General features: G+C 35.3%; 1 protein-coding gene across 1 annotated transcript in view; it reads right to left on the bottom strand.

Moving 5' to 3' along the window:
- csmd3b (CUB and Sushi multiple domains 3b) overlaps positions 1-19,625 on the bottom strand; it is a 286,431-nt gene that overhangs the window by 102,623 nt on the left and 164,183 nt on the right. The window contains exons 28-32 of the mRNA XM_066714578.1: positions 12,216-12,329; positions 8,168-8,263; positions 6,431-6,634; positions 1,182-1,306; positions 721-817 (exon numbers count right to left, since the gene is read on the bottom strand). Coding sequence (XP_066570675.1) covers positions 721-817; positions 1,182-1,306; positions 6,431-6,634; positions 8,168-8,263; positions 12,216-12,329 — 636 coding nt within the window. The remainder of the gene's footprint in view (positions 1-720; positions 818-1,181; positions 1,307-6,430; positions 6,635-8,167; positions 8,264-12,215; positions 12,330-19,625) is intronic.

The raw sequence follows: 19,625 nt of genomic DNA, 5'->3' as shown, positions 1-19,625 counted from the left end.
ATGCGACTAAGTACACAGTGAGCAGCTGAACTGAAAGAGGAAGTGACAGCTAAACAAATGCATTGTGCATCAAAAGAGAGGAAATGAAAGGTTTTGTAGCAGTGGAGCTCAGGGACATTGTTTACTGAAAGAATTTCACATTATTTGACAGGCCTGCTGGTTGGTTAAAGATAACACAAGAAATACATAAGAATGTCCAAGTGATGGGCTTAGGAGAGGAACCTACATACATATTCTCCATAGAGTCGATGACTGGTATACAGAAATCACATTTTGTTCTCCTCCTTTATTGAAAACACCTTTTATTGTGTTATATCTGTGGTATACATCAACAGATAGGTGTTCAATCAACACAAAGCAAACATCCCCAAAGAAATGGCTATTTGCTTGTATGATAAAGCACTACTCAAATAAGAAATGACAAGTTGAAAGGTGGTGTAAATGAGTACTGCTGTGTCCATGTAGAAGTGGGATAACCCCACTTATCATGCATTCATCTTAACAATGTGCCTGTAATGTAAAACCAACTGACACAACTCTTAAATGCTACTGGCCAGAAACACTTGTGTTCTTGACAAGATAGTTAATTATACCTCTGGTCTACAATGTTAAGGTTTTTAACAGAATTACAGGAGTCTTAACTATTAACATATGGCTTTTTTGATAGTCCAGTGGACTACATTTAAATTGAACATCCTTTGATAACAGATTGGAGATTACCTGAATAACTGCCAAGTCTCGGAGCATTGTTATCTGCCCCATCATAGAAATCCAGCGAATCCCAATTATGCTCTGTAGCAAAACTTATCACTTGAATCTGGAAAGGGAAGAAACACATGTAAAAGAAAAAAAAAAAAGTCTAAATTTGGCATACATGTAAATGGCGTAAGTCAGCTTCAGTTTGAGAGTACAAGATTTACAGTAACGTGACTCAAAAAAAAAAAAAAAAAAAAAACCTAAGGAGAGGCAAGGCGTCAGAGTCAGTAAATCAAATCAAATAATAATACAGAATAGGACAAGAAAACATTATTTAAATTCAAAACACTTTAAATATTAAATTAATACATTTGCCTTATCCATTATTCATCTGTTATTAAAAATTCCCTTTATTAAGTCCTTTATACTAGCAATATTTTAAATCATGTACATTTAATTCATGAGACTTCAAACAGCTCACTCACTTGAATTCCAGCTCCCTCTGGAACCGAAATCTTCCACACACAATTCAAATTGTTGTCATAGGGTTCTGGGTAACCAGGAGATAGAATGGTTCCTCTGCGCTTAGTTAAAACTCCTCCACAGGGCACTACAAGGAAAATTGAAATGGTGGAAATAAACAAGCATGTCTCCCAGTGTAAAAACACACAATCACTGATGCAAAATGAAGTATAGCATAGCATTGCAATAAAAGATGAAGTTTTAAAAGGCACATCATTCAGAGACGCAACAAAGAACGTTGGACGTAGTATAGTATTTCAAAATATAATGAGTCATCTCCAATAAAGAACAAACACAGGAAAGACAAAGCCATGCCATTGAATGATAGAGAGAATACAGTTTGCAATTCCATAAAAAATAATAATACAAATCAAAAAGACATACAAATCTCATGCCTTACACAATGTTCAGTATTTCATCGAGTCAGCTTATCAATAGTTTGCAAAACCCTTTAGAATAAAGGAGGGATTCAAGCAGATGTAAAATAATATGCATCGTTGTACGGTTCATTACTACTTTCAGTAGCATGACTATAACTGTCAACTACAATTACATTTGTCAACTGTAGGATTCTGAATACTGTGGGTCCAATGCAAAACATAGCTAAATGGCTAGCTTGAGAAAGGTGTCCATGAATTTCAAGAAAAGCTCTTTTACTTGGCCTATAGTGTTACTATAGTGTTATTATTAATATACTACACACTAGTTACTACTGCAGAAAGGCAATGGAAGAGGGCAATAGTGCCAGGCAATATGTCGATTCCACATTCAGTTTCTTTCTCTACTTATACAGCACCTTAAGATTCTTGACATTTTTAACTGCCCAGAAGTTAGAATAAAGGGGTTTCTCTCAAACCAGACAGTTGTGCACTGTATCATTATTATATAAACAGAATAAAAATGCAATCATGAAACAAAACAAAACAAAACAAAAAAGATTGTGATTCTGCATATACGTCCCTTATTTTGTAGAAATATATTCATGGAACAGAACATAGCTGGGTATGATTGTATGATTGCAGTATAGTATAACTGACACAATCATTGGAATTTCAGTTATTTTCATAGGAATTACATCTGGTGATTTTCTGCTGTGGCGTGGAGTATATATGCTTACTAAGAAGGGCCGGTGCAGCAATACCTTCTTATGGAATATTCAATATTAAACATATGTTCCTCAAATAAAATGTGAGAAGAGATAATCGAACCAAAGTGACTGCATCTGAAAAACCTTTTCCAGTTATAATAATGAGACCTGGTTCACTGAATCAAAAAACCTGATCCCAAAAGCAATTAAAACGTGTTAAACAGTCTTAATTTAACAGATTGATCGACTGAAAATGCACAATCCTTTTGGACCATTTTCTAATTGTAGGCAAAACTGCATGAATTAACCATATTATGGTGATTTCAGGATGTATGTTACATCAACTAATATTGACACAGAAAGTAATCTAGTTCTGAATCCCTTCCAACAATGCCCCCCACCCCCCAAAAAAACAGTTTTTTAGGGGGTGTTATCAAATTCTTAGATAGCTACTCCACCTCAGACATTTCTTTCAGTTTGTCTAATCCATACAATAATGGTATGTATGAGAAAGCTTACCAGATATTACAAATTTACACATACATGAAGAGGAAATCACTTTGAAAATATACCTTACCTCATATCCAATGTTATAAAATAAGTAATGTTAGAAAAAGCATATGTGACCACCCCCCTGTATTTACTAATTCCAATTACAACTTTATTCCTTTATTTTCTAATTAAATTGAAGAACAAATGATGCACACATTTTTTCAAACAAATGTAACTGTTCTAAAGATTCTGTGTTGTTGTTGTTGTTTTTTTTTGTATTAAGACTCATTGTAATAGTTAAAAGAACAGCCAAAAGGACTAACATTTTGAAGCATATACTGTCATTGTATTTTACTACTGCTTGAAAAGGAGAAGCCACCACGCAAGTTACTGGTTTATACATAAAATGGAAGCAAGCACATGACATTGCAGCTAAACAACAATAAGCAACAATTCCACAATATGATGCTAATGAAGGGGAAAAAGCAATGTATGTAGGTGGAATATAGAAATAAATAACACAGATGCTATGTCTGCACACAATTGGTTTTAGATATGGAAGAGGTAACATGGTTCCTTTGAATGACATAAGGTTGATATAATATGTATATCTTTACACTACAGGATGTATTTCTGGATGTACAGCCACTACCTATATGATCATGAATGCATGCATTAATAGGTGTGACAGAGAAGGGTGTGAAAATTGATAGTGGATGCGCATTTATTGATTTAAACTCTTGCACGTCTGCTTTTCATGTTCTATATAACAAGTTTTATTGAGCACAGGCACATTTTAACCAGATGGAAAAGAAGCTTCTCTTCGTATTTATTTTCTGTCCAAGGGAACTTCCATATAACATTTACCATAACATTAACCACAATTATGTAATTACCAAGGTTCCTAGAAATCCGTTTGCCACGGAAAAATACAGAATGATTGATTTGGCAGAGAATTTGAGAGAATTTTGTTTTTCTGTATTTAGCTGATTTATTTATTTTTATCTGTGAACTACGCTGATGAATGTAATTTAAATTGTGCTCGTTGTGCCTAAATATATTTTAATAAACTTGGGGTTCTTTCTGTACTCAACAACATCTAAAAGAAGGAAATGTGACTGGAATGCGGCAGATCTACTTCAGTAGTAACCAATATTTTGACCATGATGACAACAAACATAAAGAATAAACTATACATGGCATTTTAACTTATATTTCTGTTTGTACATAAAACATGGTGCTTTTTCCTTTCAAAGGGAAATAGTGAATACTGTTTTGCTGAAATATTAAAGTGATGGAGTCCTTTTTTTGTTTTAGTTTTTTGTTTTAAATTAGGCTGATGGTTCTCTATGGGCTCCGACCTTGATTAAATGTTTGAATAAAATAATTTAGTTTAACTCAATATGTTATGTTTTTGTTTACTCTGGTTAGGAATACTTGATTTTAACATTGTATTTTATTCACAGAAATATTTTCTATTTGTTTCATCACACTATTTATTTTATTTTGTTTAATAACGGAAAACTAGGAATCTTGGCAATCACATAAGGCTGAGATGTTTGAAGAAATTAAATCCCTTCACACAATTAATGTGAAACACTTCAGACAGAGGTTTAAATCCCATTAATAAAACAAGTATAAAACTTGGAAGGTGAATCATTCACTGAAAAATAATTACTTTTAGCTTTAGCTAAATATTGCTGTCTAGGGATCACCTGTAAATCACTGTTTAGCTTTAAAGCTTAAGGTTTGTACTTCCAATGTTTTTATTTATTTAAAAATAAACCAGCACACATGAATGATGGTACAAAGGAAATGTTAATTTATTTATGTATTTATTTAGTTATTTATGTATCAGGCTATTTACTGGAAGGGCTTGGAGAGGGCAGAATAGGAGGAAACAATGAGACATTACTATTTATTGTATACAGCAAATATAAAATCCTTGTGTCTGCATATATACACACACACAATTCCATCATTGCAGTATAATTCAATAAAAGAGAAAAGCGCTCAGCGAAACAGAAGAAAAACAAATCTAAAGATAAAGTTAGCTTCAGCCTTTGAAGAACTGAAGAAAAAAGAAATCTGACATTCTTACTTTATCCCATTTGAAAGCTGTGTTGTGTTGTGTTTTGTTTTCTTTGATGTTGTTGTTTTGACAGTTATTGTCTTGACCAAAAAAGTGAGCAACTGTAAATAACAAAAGCTTCACTGGGTATCTAATACTGCCAGTGCATTTTCCTCAGCTCATATCTGATGCTACCTGTCTCGGACAACATGGAAAATCTAGAGGTCAGTGGCACTTTATTAAAGAGCTAAAAGCAGGTAGAGACATAGTGATTGATGTCCAATATCTGTAAAGAAATGTTTTAAATATTCGCTTTAGAGCTAATGCAGTTAAATATGTTAGTGTTTGACACTTAAATTATTAACTTCCTTTAGTTCAATGCAATTTCAGACTCATCCATATTTTACAAATGTTATCTACCACATGATGTTCTCAGTTGTAATCAGGATTAATACCTCCAGCCATAAACCCTTCTGGGCAAATACAAATTGCACAAAATGAAGTCCACATATACACTAAAGGCAGCCTTTTACATCACGCTCCTTAAATTCATTAATAAAGCAAATTGTTGATGAGTGTGCTGTACAATAAGCCATAGTACATTTCTATGTTAGTACTTCAGAGATTAACGTCTTCTATTGGAGAAATGTGAACGCTTTTTGTTTCAATTAATATATATGTATTTTTTTAAGTGTGAAGTATATTCAAATTAATACTTTACACTGGTGGACTGACAGGGTAGTATGCAGCAAACTTTATCTATTACAGTCACTTGCTACACCTACCCTGGGAAGAGGAAAGCACTAAGTAGGGATCAAATGTGCTCCATTCTCCAGCGGTGCCATCCCTCACTTTTCCTTGCACCATGCAAACAAAAACATTTATAAGAAAATAGGTCTTGATTTTATAACTTTAGGGGGCACTGAATTGAAAACAATTACCATTCATCAGGACTAGAGATGTGCAAAAAAAAAAGAAAAAAAGAAAATGAAATGGATAAAAAAATTAATTGATAAATCCCTCCACTTTTAAAATATATTTCAAATACACGTACATATATCTATATCTATCTATCAATATCTATATATAGAAATAGATAGATATTTTTAATTGCAATTGAGTTGTTTCTTGATTTCATCTCTCTTGCTGCAGGAAGTCAAGAGGAAATTGTAATGTTTCCCATCAAAGAAAATATAAACAAATATTTTCTGCACACCCCTAAAATTGTATTTGGAACCATTATTGAGACCTAAAAAGAAACAAAAACATATCTACACTGCTGGCAGCTAAAGATCAGTTCAGAGTGCTTCAATATGCTAATTCTGCCAAAAAAAAAAAAAAACTGTCACCTGGCTTGCAAAATATATGATAATAATTTAAGACTTTGTATCAGAAAACATTTCATCATGAATAAAGGGATAAAGCCCCCAAACACCAATTTATGCATGCTAATGTACATATACATTACATCTGAGTAGATTTAGTAAATGTAAATTGTATGTTCCTTTCTCCCTCCATAAATCAAACATTCCATTTTGAAAGATATGGGCTCCTCTACTTACCAACACAAGTGGGAAGGGAGTCATTCCATTGAGCCAAAGCGTTGGGAACAGTTTCACATCTAATAGCCGTTGATCCATGTAGAGTATATCCTGGATTACATTCAAACAGAACAACTGCGCCAACTGCAAAATCGTTTCCAATTCTTTTTCCAAATCTTGGCTCAGGCACAGAGCTGCACTGGGTCGCACTTGTCCGGGGAACAGCTGCATATATAAGAAGACTGTTTAAAAAACTATCTACCCCACAAAATGTTCAATGAGCAAATGGCAGGAGGAACCAAATTATATCTAAAATAACAGAAAGGGTTTAATTTTGTTGAGTTCACCACACAGAATACCTGGATAGCAAGTGTCCATCAAGGGGATACACCATTTAATTTGTCATTGATAATCTGTTAACCCATTGACTTTCCAATATTTTGAAATTTGAAAGTAAGCTTAGCATCAATCACAGAAAAATGAATAGTACCACCCCCTGGCTTTGTTTTACCAAATGATTCGATCTCTGAAAATTGGACGGAAACTGAAAACTTATAACTTAATTTCAAGACCAAAAAAACATATTTGAGGAAAGGAATCAACAGACAAATGTTTAATTAATCTGTTATTTTAGATTTAAAAAACATTTTCATGAATGCCAAATTTGTAAGAAACTATTGTAAACTTGTCTGTATGCATCTTAAAAACAAGAGCAATACAGACTGTTCAACAGGGATTCTGTTTTCCTTTAACATTTCACAATTATGTTTGCTGTTTAGGTAACACTCAGCTTCCCTCATTGTACACAACTATTTCTGTGTAGAAAAAGGAAAACAAATTAGATGAAGATCTGAGGGTCCATTGTGCAATTGCATAGTGTTGATTTTTGCTGAGGTTAATCCCAAGACAAAAAGAAATACACTATCTATGATTCCATTTTGGGTTTGGTTCAGTGCTGTGCCATTTATAAACTTGCGGTAAGTCCCCAGGATAGCTCGTGCAAAATGGTTTTTCGATTTTATTTATGTTTCCTCCTTAATAGGAAAACAAATACCTATTTTTCAAATGACACAAGAAGCACAGATGTAAGGAAAGGTACATTATTTAAGCCTAAAATGATCAATATTGTTTATGTATATATATATATTTTTTCTCCAGTAATGCTCTTGGCTCTTGAGACACTATAAAGCCAAGGCATCAAAAACGTTCTTACTATAGCCTGTGAGATAGAGGAGAAAGTTTACAACATATTTTTAATGATGTTCTTTAAAGATAAACACAAATCTGTTAAAATTCCATAACATTTATTTTTCCATCTCTCTTATTGAATTTGTGCAATGTATGGGTAACCAAAATCTGAAAACATCAAATTCAAAATCAAAAGGAATGCAGACACTCTAAATTATATTTTCTTAAAAATGATGACGTGATGTGATTGTTACTAGGTTTGTATATTGTTGGAGCAGAGTAGTGGGGACAGTACTATTCTATGAGGACTCATGCAAATACACTGACAAACAACTCGACCACAGTGACAAACCACATGTACTGGCATCCATTATCACACCCCTGAGGAAATCATTAAGGTACTGTTTTCTACTCAAGTGTTGTGTATATGCAGTCATGGATCACATGACTATTGCACACACTGCAAAGAATATATTTTCCACCTTAAAAACTATTATAATGTTTCTTATGATGCTGGGCGCCTTGACACGCAATCCAAATCAGATATTCTTATATGTAGTTGAAGCTTACCTTGATATACAAAATGAAATCCTTTAGCTGTTTCAGGACCAACTGTTGTAAACTTAATTGTGATCTGATTGCCTGAACTTAAAGGAAGTGACTCTCCTGAAATAAAATTGAAAAATAAACAAAAACATCAAATTAATGTTCTGTAAGTTAGTTTTACATTTACTCTTATTTAATACATCGTTATAACTATGCAACTTCAAAGGTTTCTGAGATATATTTATTTTAAACACACTAGGTTGCAATTGTAACTGTGCCTGCTGCCTGCTGGTGCTAGGGTTAAAAAGAAGTACCCTTATGTGCTATAATCTCAAGCAAAAAAAGAATCTCTGAAAGCTAACAGTTTACTCCCAGAAGGACCATAGTGACTGAAGGCCATTGGCAGAGACTTTATTACACATGGTCCTAAAGGATTTGCATAAATGAAAAGAAAACCGGGCAAAACCTGAACTATTCAGATGCTTAGTGTATAAGAAACCTAATCAAATTATCTTCAGGCAAACTTGGCATGTAATTTAAGGGAGGAAAAAATTCAGCAAGTTATTCTGACATGGCATCTATCAGCACACGGACATGAATCAGATGTTTTCCTTTTTGTTTCTTAAACCTTCCAAAATAGTAAAATACTCGTAGAGGATACAATTTGCTCCTTTCTTAAAATAGTTTGGTATTAAAATAGCATCCACTGATTGTACAGTACAAATATGAATATATTTTTAATTGTCTTGGCTAAATTCCCAGTCATATTTCTTGGTGATTTTAATTATTAATACTGTCCATTAACTTGTCAGTTTCAGGCTTTTAAGAGTAAAGGTATGCACATGGGAACCCACTCTTGTAATGAGAACGCAGCATTTCCTACAATTATATATCAAGAATAGATGTATTCGAGATGTATACGAGAGGTTACATAGCAAGGCATTTATTCTGGTGTTCAGGTGTTCCAGTCGATCTCTCAATAAGAAATGCTTTATATGTCAATTAGACTGAACTTTAAATCTAAATGAGGACAGTAACAAATATATTTTGTGGGTAACGTCCAAAATGTAATGGTGCTGGTAAGATGCTGAACTGCTCTCAAGCACAGTTGTAAGAGCGGCATCAGCAAAAAGATCTTGACAATTCAGACATGAAGAGTAAGGGTTGAGAAAGAAAAAGAGTAAGAGTAAGCTTTCTCATGGTGTCAGTGCTGAAGGCCTCACAGATCACTTAGCGGGGGGCAGTGGCATTCCCCTGTGTGAACACTGTGATGGTGTTTGTCACACATGCATTGGAATTGACAAATCTGTGCAGCATATAACACAACCATGTGTACACAGACAACTACGGTGGGCTGCCCCTGCTTATATCATAGTGATACTGCACTGCAGTTATCTGGACACCCAGATGTATTAGCTGGATTTTTATTCTAATACTATGCGATTTTAAGCATATATAAACTGAACTAGAATATCTTAAAAAAAAAAACAGTTAAAACATACAGATGTTGGATTGCTGACCCAATGTTTGACACAGAGCCACATCCAACACCACCACCAGGAGTAAAGAATCGTTGCAGCACTTGTTGTTCACATTGTATTTTGATGGAACTTCTCCACCATGTGAGAATTGTGCACATTTGTGTTGTTTTCTCAATCATTATGTTGAGAAATAGCTCTCATATTTTTCTCAGATTCTTTATTTAATGTGGAACAAACACCCTCTTATTTCACCTATTTGTATTTCAATGTCCAATGGCTGAGGGGTATCTACTTAAATACTTTTGATCATACTTGCTCCTTATTTAGCATTGCTTCCAGCCTTTCATGATGAAATCAAATAAGACACTCTAGTATTCATTCTCAGCATAATAGAATAATAGAATAATCAAGAAAAGTCTTTGGAAGCGCTCTCTGTTTTATTGATGGCCAGTGCGGTCTCATCTTTTTCTATTCTCTTCAATGGCCTATATTCCCACCTTATAGTGAAGTGACAAGAGAATATAATACAATTATATGACTACTAGTTTTAGCATAACCCTTCAATACACTGCCTTTATATATATATATATATATATATATATATATATCATGTAGTTACATTTTAAAAATACCAATTTACACAAAGTGGTATGAGAACATATCGAAATAACAATAGTGCATTCCAGTTTAACAAACCATTAAATTACATGGCAGTAAATGATTCGTACAGAAAGGCTAATTAATTGGACCAGCAGATCACGTGCAGTGAATCTGACACCAGCAGTGTCTACAGGACAGATATTGCTCTTATGATGATCAATCTCTAAACCTGATGGTGAGTTCCTTGTATGAGAGTAATTGATTAAGGCCACAAGATAACTTTAGTTAGTGGAAAAGAAAGGTTTTTGAGTAAGAGCGTTGTTTCTAGAAACTAGAAAAGCAGGAATACATTACAATGTTACAGTTAGATGAGTAAAACAATAAAAACTTACAAGGAACAGTGCATCTTGCAGTATGTGTACCTTATGGATTTCAATCTACCAAAAACTTCTGATTGGTAAGGTGTATTGAACTCTTAAACTGAAATATTCCCTTGATTATAAAATATGTGTGTGTGTGTGTGTGTGTGTGTGTGTGTGTGTATGTGTGTGTGTGTGTGTGTGTGTGTGTGTGTGTGTGTGCATATGTTTATGTGTGTACCTAAATGTAAGGTTTCAGATTAAGGATGCAAAGTACTCAAAACAAAGTATCTAAAACTTAAGCAATTACAGTTATGTTTGGTAGAGTTGAATCCCAATCTATTCCTGTACCTCAGTATTTGAAAAGCAACACTTTATTAAACAACTTGAAGGCAGAATGAACAACATGCTTGTCCCCAATGACTAAGTGCAGAAAGTAATAATAATACAAATAAAATTACTAATTAAGGAAATAGTTAAATTAAGTGTTCAGTAATCATGTTACTAGTTATGTTGGGGATGAAACATATAACAAGACATAAGTACTCCAGCACCAGGCTTCACCTCCCCTGAGTATGGACTCTATACTACTTATCTACTTATCATTCCTGGGTAAGTCAGTACTAATAAGAAAAATCTGCAAGAGCCCTGCCACAATATTTTGCATATGATACTTCACAACACCACTTTACCAAGCTAAGGGACCTGGCCTAAAATACTGAGTGCAGGTTGTGGATGTGAGTAGTTAGTCTCAAAGGTCACAATTACTTGCCTTAGAAGCTGCATCACAGCTAAAAGAAACAACTACACTGTATCAGCTTTCAGATAATGTGAAATCATGTTTGGATCATATGAATTCTACTTAGACATGCATCAATACAACATTGTATACAATGGCATAACATCAAAAGTATGATGTTGTTGAAACACAAGCTCAACATTTCCACACCATTCCTTCATTGACATTACCATTAATGGATGAGATACTGTGAAATGATGTTGGAACAATATCAATCCACTACACTTATGTATTAAGACACAATTAATTGTTCTTAAGTAATGTGGAAAACAGTACTGACTGAATGTATAACAACTTATTGCAAATATATTACAGACATGTTGAAAAATATTATAATTCAATAAACTAATTCATTTACAAAAACATTAAACTAATGTTTACAAAACGTACTCTAGTAGTAACAATTAATAAAACTCATAAGCAACTAAAATGTTGTGTTTCTATAACATTAATGCATCACCAACAGTGTCACAACAAAATAATGTATGCCACAATCAAACCACAAGCCTTACAGCGACATTCTGAAATGTAACAATGCTGTATGTTAGCTGGAATCAGGGCCCCTGGCCTGAATATTGTGTTAAAATAAAGGAAGATGGCATGCTACAGACATCAATGTGTACAGTTTAACAAAGTTTAACAGATGCAAAGTTGATACCATCTTTTTATAAGCAATAGCTTGCATAATTTATATACATGCAAATACATTTTGTGTGCAGCTTAAAATATTGTGAGGAAGTCAGACTTTGTTCCATTGTTATAATGAAAAAAAAACAAAAAACAACAGCAGCAAAAAAAGTTTAGAAACCAAAATATTGAAGAATACCAGATACCTGAGTGAGATCCTGAGAGGGAGGACAGCAGGGAGGACTGCTGAGTGGGTCCATCGAACACATCAACGACATCATTAAGAGATGTCTGGAAAAGTACAAACTGCCCAAACAGAACTGTTGAGAAAAAGAGAAACAATTGTTAAAACCTTCTCCAGCCGAATCCTAAGTTAAAAAGGATCAAAAGCCTGGAACATATTTTCTTTTTACCCCATCTCTGATGCATAACATGATATGTACTATGTTTTGAGGACAAAGCACATAACTTCACTTATTGTCTGTCTAATTCTTCCAATGTGTTATATTCTGATTTAGATTTAGACTCATTTTAGGAACTTGTTTTAGAATATCAGATTTCATTGATTTGTGTTATGTTGTTTCTTTTACTTTGCTTTATCAGTCCCTGTAGAACTTGAAAAACAATAATGTGTTACGTGTTAATGTGTTTATGTGTTACATTACATAATACATATTTAGATTGTTTCAGTTGTGCTAACAACATTAAACAAGTACATCATTATTCTTCATTATATCAGCATATTGCAATGTCTAGCAAGAAATTCCCAGAGTTAATAAGGCTGGATGTTTATTTAAATCTTTTAATTAGATACCTTTGTAAACTGAGTACTTTATGCATATGCACTGCTTTTATTTATATTTTAAGTGCATGTTTGTATTGGTTTTAATTATATTCTAATACCTTCCTACATGTGCATAAATGTATTGTTATTGTAGTATGATTTTTGATTTGTTGTTGTTTTTATTCTTTCAGTGCCTATAAACCCCATTCTGATCAAACAGTTGTAATGCTTCAAATAATCAATTTGCATTCTAATAATCATAAGAAATACTATTTTCATACAATAATCCATCCATTTTTAAAACCACTTATTCGTGCGGGGAAGCCAGATCCAATCCCGGCAGGCATAGGGCACAATGCAGGAATACACCCAGGATGGGACACCAGGCCATTGCTGGGCAACACACACACCTACTGGGCAATTTAGTGTGGCTAATTAACCTAATCTGCATGTCTTTGGATGGTGGGAGGAAACCGGAGTACCCAGAGAAAACCCACACGGACACGGGGAGAACATGCAACTCTACACAGACAGGCCCCCCGAGCTGAGACTCGAAACCCCTGGAGCTGTGAGGCAGCAGCGCTAACCACTGCACCACTGTGCTACTGTGCCACCCTTACATATGATAAAATATAAATATAATTCAATAAAAAATATAAAAGTATCAATAACCTTGTTAATTCCAAGAAAATTAACATAGGCTTATATTTGGAATATACTTCATGTAACCCCATAGCAGGAGAGATCATTTTAAAAGAATGTACTACTAAAATGCTAGTATAGAGACCAGTGTGATAAGTATCAGGGAAATGTCTGAAGAAAGGTTTGGCTGAAAACTGAAAAAAACAAATGTGGGAGCAGTTTCAATGTTATTAACAATGGCTAAACCTGAGAAGTTGTTCACTGTGGGTAAATTTGTCAGTGACAAATGTCTGAGGTTATATGCCCCAGCAATAAGTTGTTCTGCAAACCCTAAATATGTAGAAGCACAAAATACCAAATATTAAGTACATATATACACTCACCTAAAGGATTATTAGGAACACCATACTAATACTGTGTTTGACCCCCTTTCGCCTTCAGAACTGCCTTCATTCTACGTGGCATTGATTCAACAAGGTGCTGAAAGCATTCTTTAGAAATGTTGGCCCATATTGATAGGATAGCATCTTGCAGTTGATGGAGATTTGTGGGATGCACATCCAGGGCACGAAGCTCCCATTCCACCACATCCCAAAGATGCTCTATTGGGTTGAGATCTGGTGACTGTGGGGGCCAGTTTAGTACAGTGAACTCATTGTCATGTTCAAGAAACCAATTTGAAATGATTCGACCTTTGTGACATGGTGCATTATCCTGCTGGAAGTAGCCATCAGAGGATGGGTACATGGTGGTCATAATGGGATGGACATGGTCAGAAACAATGCTCAGGTAGGCCGTGGCATTTAAACGATGCCCAATTGGCACTAAGGGGCCTAAAGTGTGCCAAGAAAACATCCCCCACACCATTACACCACCACCAGCAGCCTGCACAGTGGTAACAAGGCATGATGGATCCATGTTCTCATTCTGTTTACGCCAAATTCTGACTCTACCATCTGAATGTCTCAACAGAAATCGAGACTCATCAGACCAGGCAACATTTTTCCAGTCTTCAACTGTCCAATTTTGGTGAGCTTGTGCAAATTGTAGCCTCTTTTTCCTATTTGTAGTGGAGATGAGTGGTACCCAGTGGGGTCTTCTGCTGTTGTAGCCCATCCGCCTTAAGGTTGTACGTGTTGTGGCTTCACAAATGCTTTGCTGCATACCTCGGTTGTAACGAGTGGTTATTTCAGTCAAAGTTGCTCTTCTATCAGCTTGAATCAGTCGGCCCATTCTCCTCTGACCTCTAGCATCAACAAGGCATTTTCGCCCAGAAATGGTTGTGCGTGAAAATCCCAGTAACTGAGCAGATTGTGAAATACTCAGACCGGCATACTCAGTCTGGCACCAACAACCATGCCACGCTCAAAATTGCTTAAATCACCTTTCTTTCCCATTCAGACATTCAGTTTGGAGTTCAGGAGATTGTCTTGACCAGGACCACACCCCTAAATGCATTGAAGCAACTGCCATGTGATTGGTTGGTTAGATAATTGCATTAATGAGAAATTGAACAGGTGTTCCTAATAATTCTTTAGGTGAGTGTATATATATATATATATATATATATATATATATATATATACACTCACCTAAAGGATTATTAGGAACACCATACTAATACTGTGTTTGACCCCCTTTCGCCTTCAGAACTGCCTTAATTCTACGTGGCATTGATTCAACAAGGTGCTGAAAGCATTCTTTAGAAATGTTGGCCCATATTGATAGGATAGCATCTTGCAGTTGATGGAGATTTGTGGGATGCACATCCAGGGCACGAAGCTCCCGTTCCACCACATCCCAAAGATGCTCTATTGGGTTGAGATCTGGTGACTGTGGGGGCCAGTTTAGTACAGTGAACTCATTGTCATGTTCAAGAAACCAATTTGAAATGATTCGACCTTTGTGACATGGTGCATTATCCTGCTGGAAGTAGCCATCAGAGGATGGGTACATGGTGGTCATAAAGGGATGGACATGGTCAGAAACAATGCTCAGGTAGGCCGTGGCATTTAAACGATGCCCAATTGGCACTAAGGGGCCTAAAGTGTGCCAAGAAAACATCCCCCACACCATTACACCACCACCAGCAGCCTGCACAGTGGTAACAAGGCATGATGGATCCATGTTCTCATTCTGTTTACGCCAAATTCTGACTCTACCATCTGAATGTCTCAACAGAAATCGAGACTCATCAGACCAGGCAACATTTTTCCAGTCTTCAACTGTCCAATTTTGGTGAGCTTGTGCAAATTGTAGCCTCTTTTTCCTATTTGTAGTGGAGATGAGTGGTACCCGGTGGGGTCTTCTGCTGTTGTAGCCCATCCGCCTCAAGGTTGTACGTGTTGTGGCTTCACAAATGCTTTGCTGCATACCTCGGTTGTAACGAGTGGTTATTTCAGTCAAAGTTGCTCTTCTATCAGCTTGAATCAGTCGGCCCATTCTCCTCTGACCTCTAGCATCAACAAGGCATTTTCGCCCACAGGACTGCCGCATACTGGATGTTTTTCCCTTTTCACACCATTCTTTGTAAACCCTAGAATTGGTTGTGCGTGAAAATCCCAGTAACTGAGAAGATTGTGAAATACTCAGACCGGCCCGTCTGGCACCAACAACCATGCCACGCTCAAAATTGCTTAAATCACCTTTCTTTCATATTCAGACATTCAGTTTGGAGTTCAGGAGATTTCTTGACCAGGACCACACCCCTAAATGCATTGAAGCAACTGCCATGTGATTGGTTGGTTAGATAATTGCATTAATGAGAAATTGAACAGGTGTTCCTAATAATCCTTTAGGTGAGTGTATATATATATATATATATATATATATATATATATATGTTACTTAATTAACTTTTAAAAAAATGATGAAACTACCAAGCTGCCTTAAACCATCAAGAAATATTGTCACTGGATATAGTTTCAGATTCAGCTCATGGGTAATATGAACAAGGCGAGCATGAATGTCTACTTTGATGTTGGTGTTGGTTTAAAGAATAAGAATTGATTATTTAACTCTTCTCCATCTCCAGATCTCTGACCCTTTGAAATCTGGTCAGATGTGCTGTGTTGTCTCTAATGTCCACAGTTTAGGGGAGATACAGACATCTGCACTAGTTTGACACTTTCTCACACAATTGAACTCTACAATTCCATTGTGGAAAGTATCAATCGCCCCCACGGCATCTCACCATTAAAGAAAAACGTGAGGTCATAAATCTTACTACCTTATCTCTCCTATGTGGGATCCATCAATGAGGAACATACCATGATGGTCCAGACCACAACCCACAGCTGGAAGTAAGCTAATTAGTCCTCATATTATTTTTCCTTAAAATGTGGCACCTAAACTTTATGTATTGCTCCGTGAGCTCCTTAGGCTCTTTGGATAAACAGAAACCTGAGGCACAGAAAAGTACTCGGCTCCCTTCAATACATATCCCAAGTCGGTGTTTCGTCGAACTGTGTGTATAACGCATTCCTCAAACTAGCATTCTCGCCTGATCAGCTGGCCGGTTAGTTGTTCACTACGTTTCTCAATGCATGTTAATGTCAGGCTGCAACAGGATCCAACACAATCATGCTGAAACCTGCTGTTTGCAAAATATCTCAATGCAGCTTCAAACATTTTGGTAAGGTATGACTGTGTTTCGATGTAGGTCCTAAAACAGGATCAATTATGTCTCTGAGGTTAAATATGCTTCATGCTGTTAATCTATACTGGTTTCATATGTCTTCCTCCCAAAAAACCTCTAATGGCTTTTGCCTGTCTTTAAATACCTGTGGTCTGTGTGTTTGACGAAGTATACAGAGTTCCTGCATTTTAAAAAGTCGGACCAACTTTTGATTAGATTTTTGAGCTCAGATCTGAGTTCAGATTGAGCCCTGATCCGTTTAGTACAACACAATTGAGATCAAGATCAAGATTAGATCCCATTAGTACAACCCATCCCCAGATAGTGCCTAGTTTGAATATTTTTGACTGTCGATTTTCATTAATTCAATCAAGTAGCTACTCACTCTGCGCTGAAGACTGTTTGTCTTCGTTACACCAGCAGAACACTCATCTTGCCAAGAGAACTGTCACTGGATTTTCTCCCAGAGACTGTGTACATCTCAAGGAAGAGCCGTTGCTTTAGTGACTGAACTGCAATTATCTTTTGAATTTACATTTGAAAGACCGCAGTACCCTGGCATCACAGGACCATTGTTCCTCGTTGTGAGGACATATTCCTTGAGTCCCTCCCTGCATTCATATTAAGCTCCTGACTAGGGTGGCCAGCCTATTAAGAAATTGTTAGTATCTGAACATTCAATATTTGTTATTTATGAACTCAAGAAAGGTTGCAATTTAAATGATTAAGTGTTGCTGAAACACACTAGCACATTACTTAATATAATTTTGCATAATCTAGTTCTATTAAACATTTAAATATTTGTTATACATTTAGGAGTAGATATAGCATATATAGACAGATATATGTGTGCATATTGAAAGAGATTTTTACCATTCTGCCATTAGGTTTTTGAGACCAAATTCAATATTAGGTAATAATATAGCAGATTGATATCTATTCTATATTTAACGCAGTTGTGCCCAATCATAAATTGAAAAAAAATATATGATATAACGGACCAATACTATCATATGGAGTTAGTTTTGGACTAACAATATTGAATATCAAGAGTAACCTTCCTCTTAATATGATATTGTCACTGTTATAATCATTATTGAAACTAACTTTTGCCCTTTTTGTCATTCAATGTATCCAATGTATTATTTGATCTATTATTTTAGTAATTTAGATTAGTCAGTGTACCATTGTTTTATAATAAAAAGTTTTAATCTTTTCAACTTGTGTTTGTGTCTAATGAATCAAGCTCTGGTCAAACGTCTTACAAGGGATATTTAATTGGGCAAAACCAACTCTTACTATATAGCACTACATTGGTACTGGTAAGTCTCAATTACTTTCTAAAAATATAAAAATATGCCTGTGCTGAAAGCCTTGGAAGGCACATACTTCAGAACAATTAACAAATGATTACTCTACAATTTGCTCTTTTGGACAAGTACTACCAAATGCTTATTTTATCCAGTGGATGGTGCTTTGTCAGTCATTATAATAGGTTGCCATGTTCCATTGTTTCTTTTAGTTACAACTTCCACTTACTATATTGTTATCCATTATGCACAATCTTATCACGTCTTCTGTGACTCAAAAGTTGTCACCGACACCTAACACATGAAAACCATTTACAAATACCCTTTAACTGTATAAAAGACCACTTTAAAATCAAACATATCACTGATTTTCCATTATAAGACTCTCTGTTAAAAGAGTAACATAGCACCAATGTCCCAAGTATCCTGCTAAAATGATTAAATTTCAAAAAGCAAATGACAAATGTTCAGATGATTCATTCTCTGTCAAATTGGAAACTGAGTGGGGTGGTTTACAAATTAAAATAATTGATCTACAGATCAAAACACCTATGAATAAATACATTCAAGGGAGCCCTTGGAAATACACAGATTTTTCCAATGCAGCTATCTCAATGTTTCTCAGTTTTGACAGTTTCTGAAAACACACATGCCACTTTCTGGCAGTGCATTGGCAATAAACCTTTTCTCCACTATGAATTCAGAATGCTGCACACCTTGTTACAGTCCAAACAGTGTATACACTGATTTTGTGGCTCAATACATCTTTACATTTATTCTATGCTTCGTGAGGCTTAAAACTATAAACGTTCTTACTTTTTAGACCCAGATATGGATGCAAAAGGTTGCAATGGTGTGTAAACAAATGTGAGCAAAAGTGATTCTTATAAATGACTCAGTGACCACTCAAGACCTCTATTAAAATGTATTATGTCAGCAGAAATTCTGAGGATAGATGTTAATAAAATATAGAATGGAGTTATTCTGAAAACTATCCTGTTAATCAGTATACTTTTGAACCTAGTGAAGAAGGCTTTAAGCCAAGTATACTTGGCTTTGCAATATGCACAGCAAATGCTTTCACATGCTAACAAACACTTCAGTCAGATGTTCTATTGTTGTTTCAATAATTATTATAAAGCATCACTGTAACTACTACTTTTCACAATGTTCAAATTTCATAAAACATTACATTCTCATAAAATAGATTGCTTTAAGATTACAGTTCATTTCTAGTAAACTG

Source organism: Amia ocellicauda, chromosome 10 (genome assembly GCF_036373705.1).
Source record: "Amia ocellicauda isolate fAmiCal2 chromosome 10, fAmiCal2.hap1, whole genome shotgun sequence".
Classification (NCBI taxonomy): Eukaryota; Metazoa; Chordata; class Actinopteri; order Amiiformes; family Amiidae; genus Amia; species Amia ocellicauda.
Note: the sequence above shows the minus strand (reverse complement) of the source record. Positions and strands in the feature narration are given on the sequence as shown.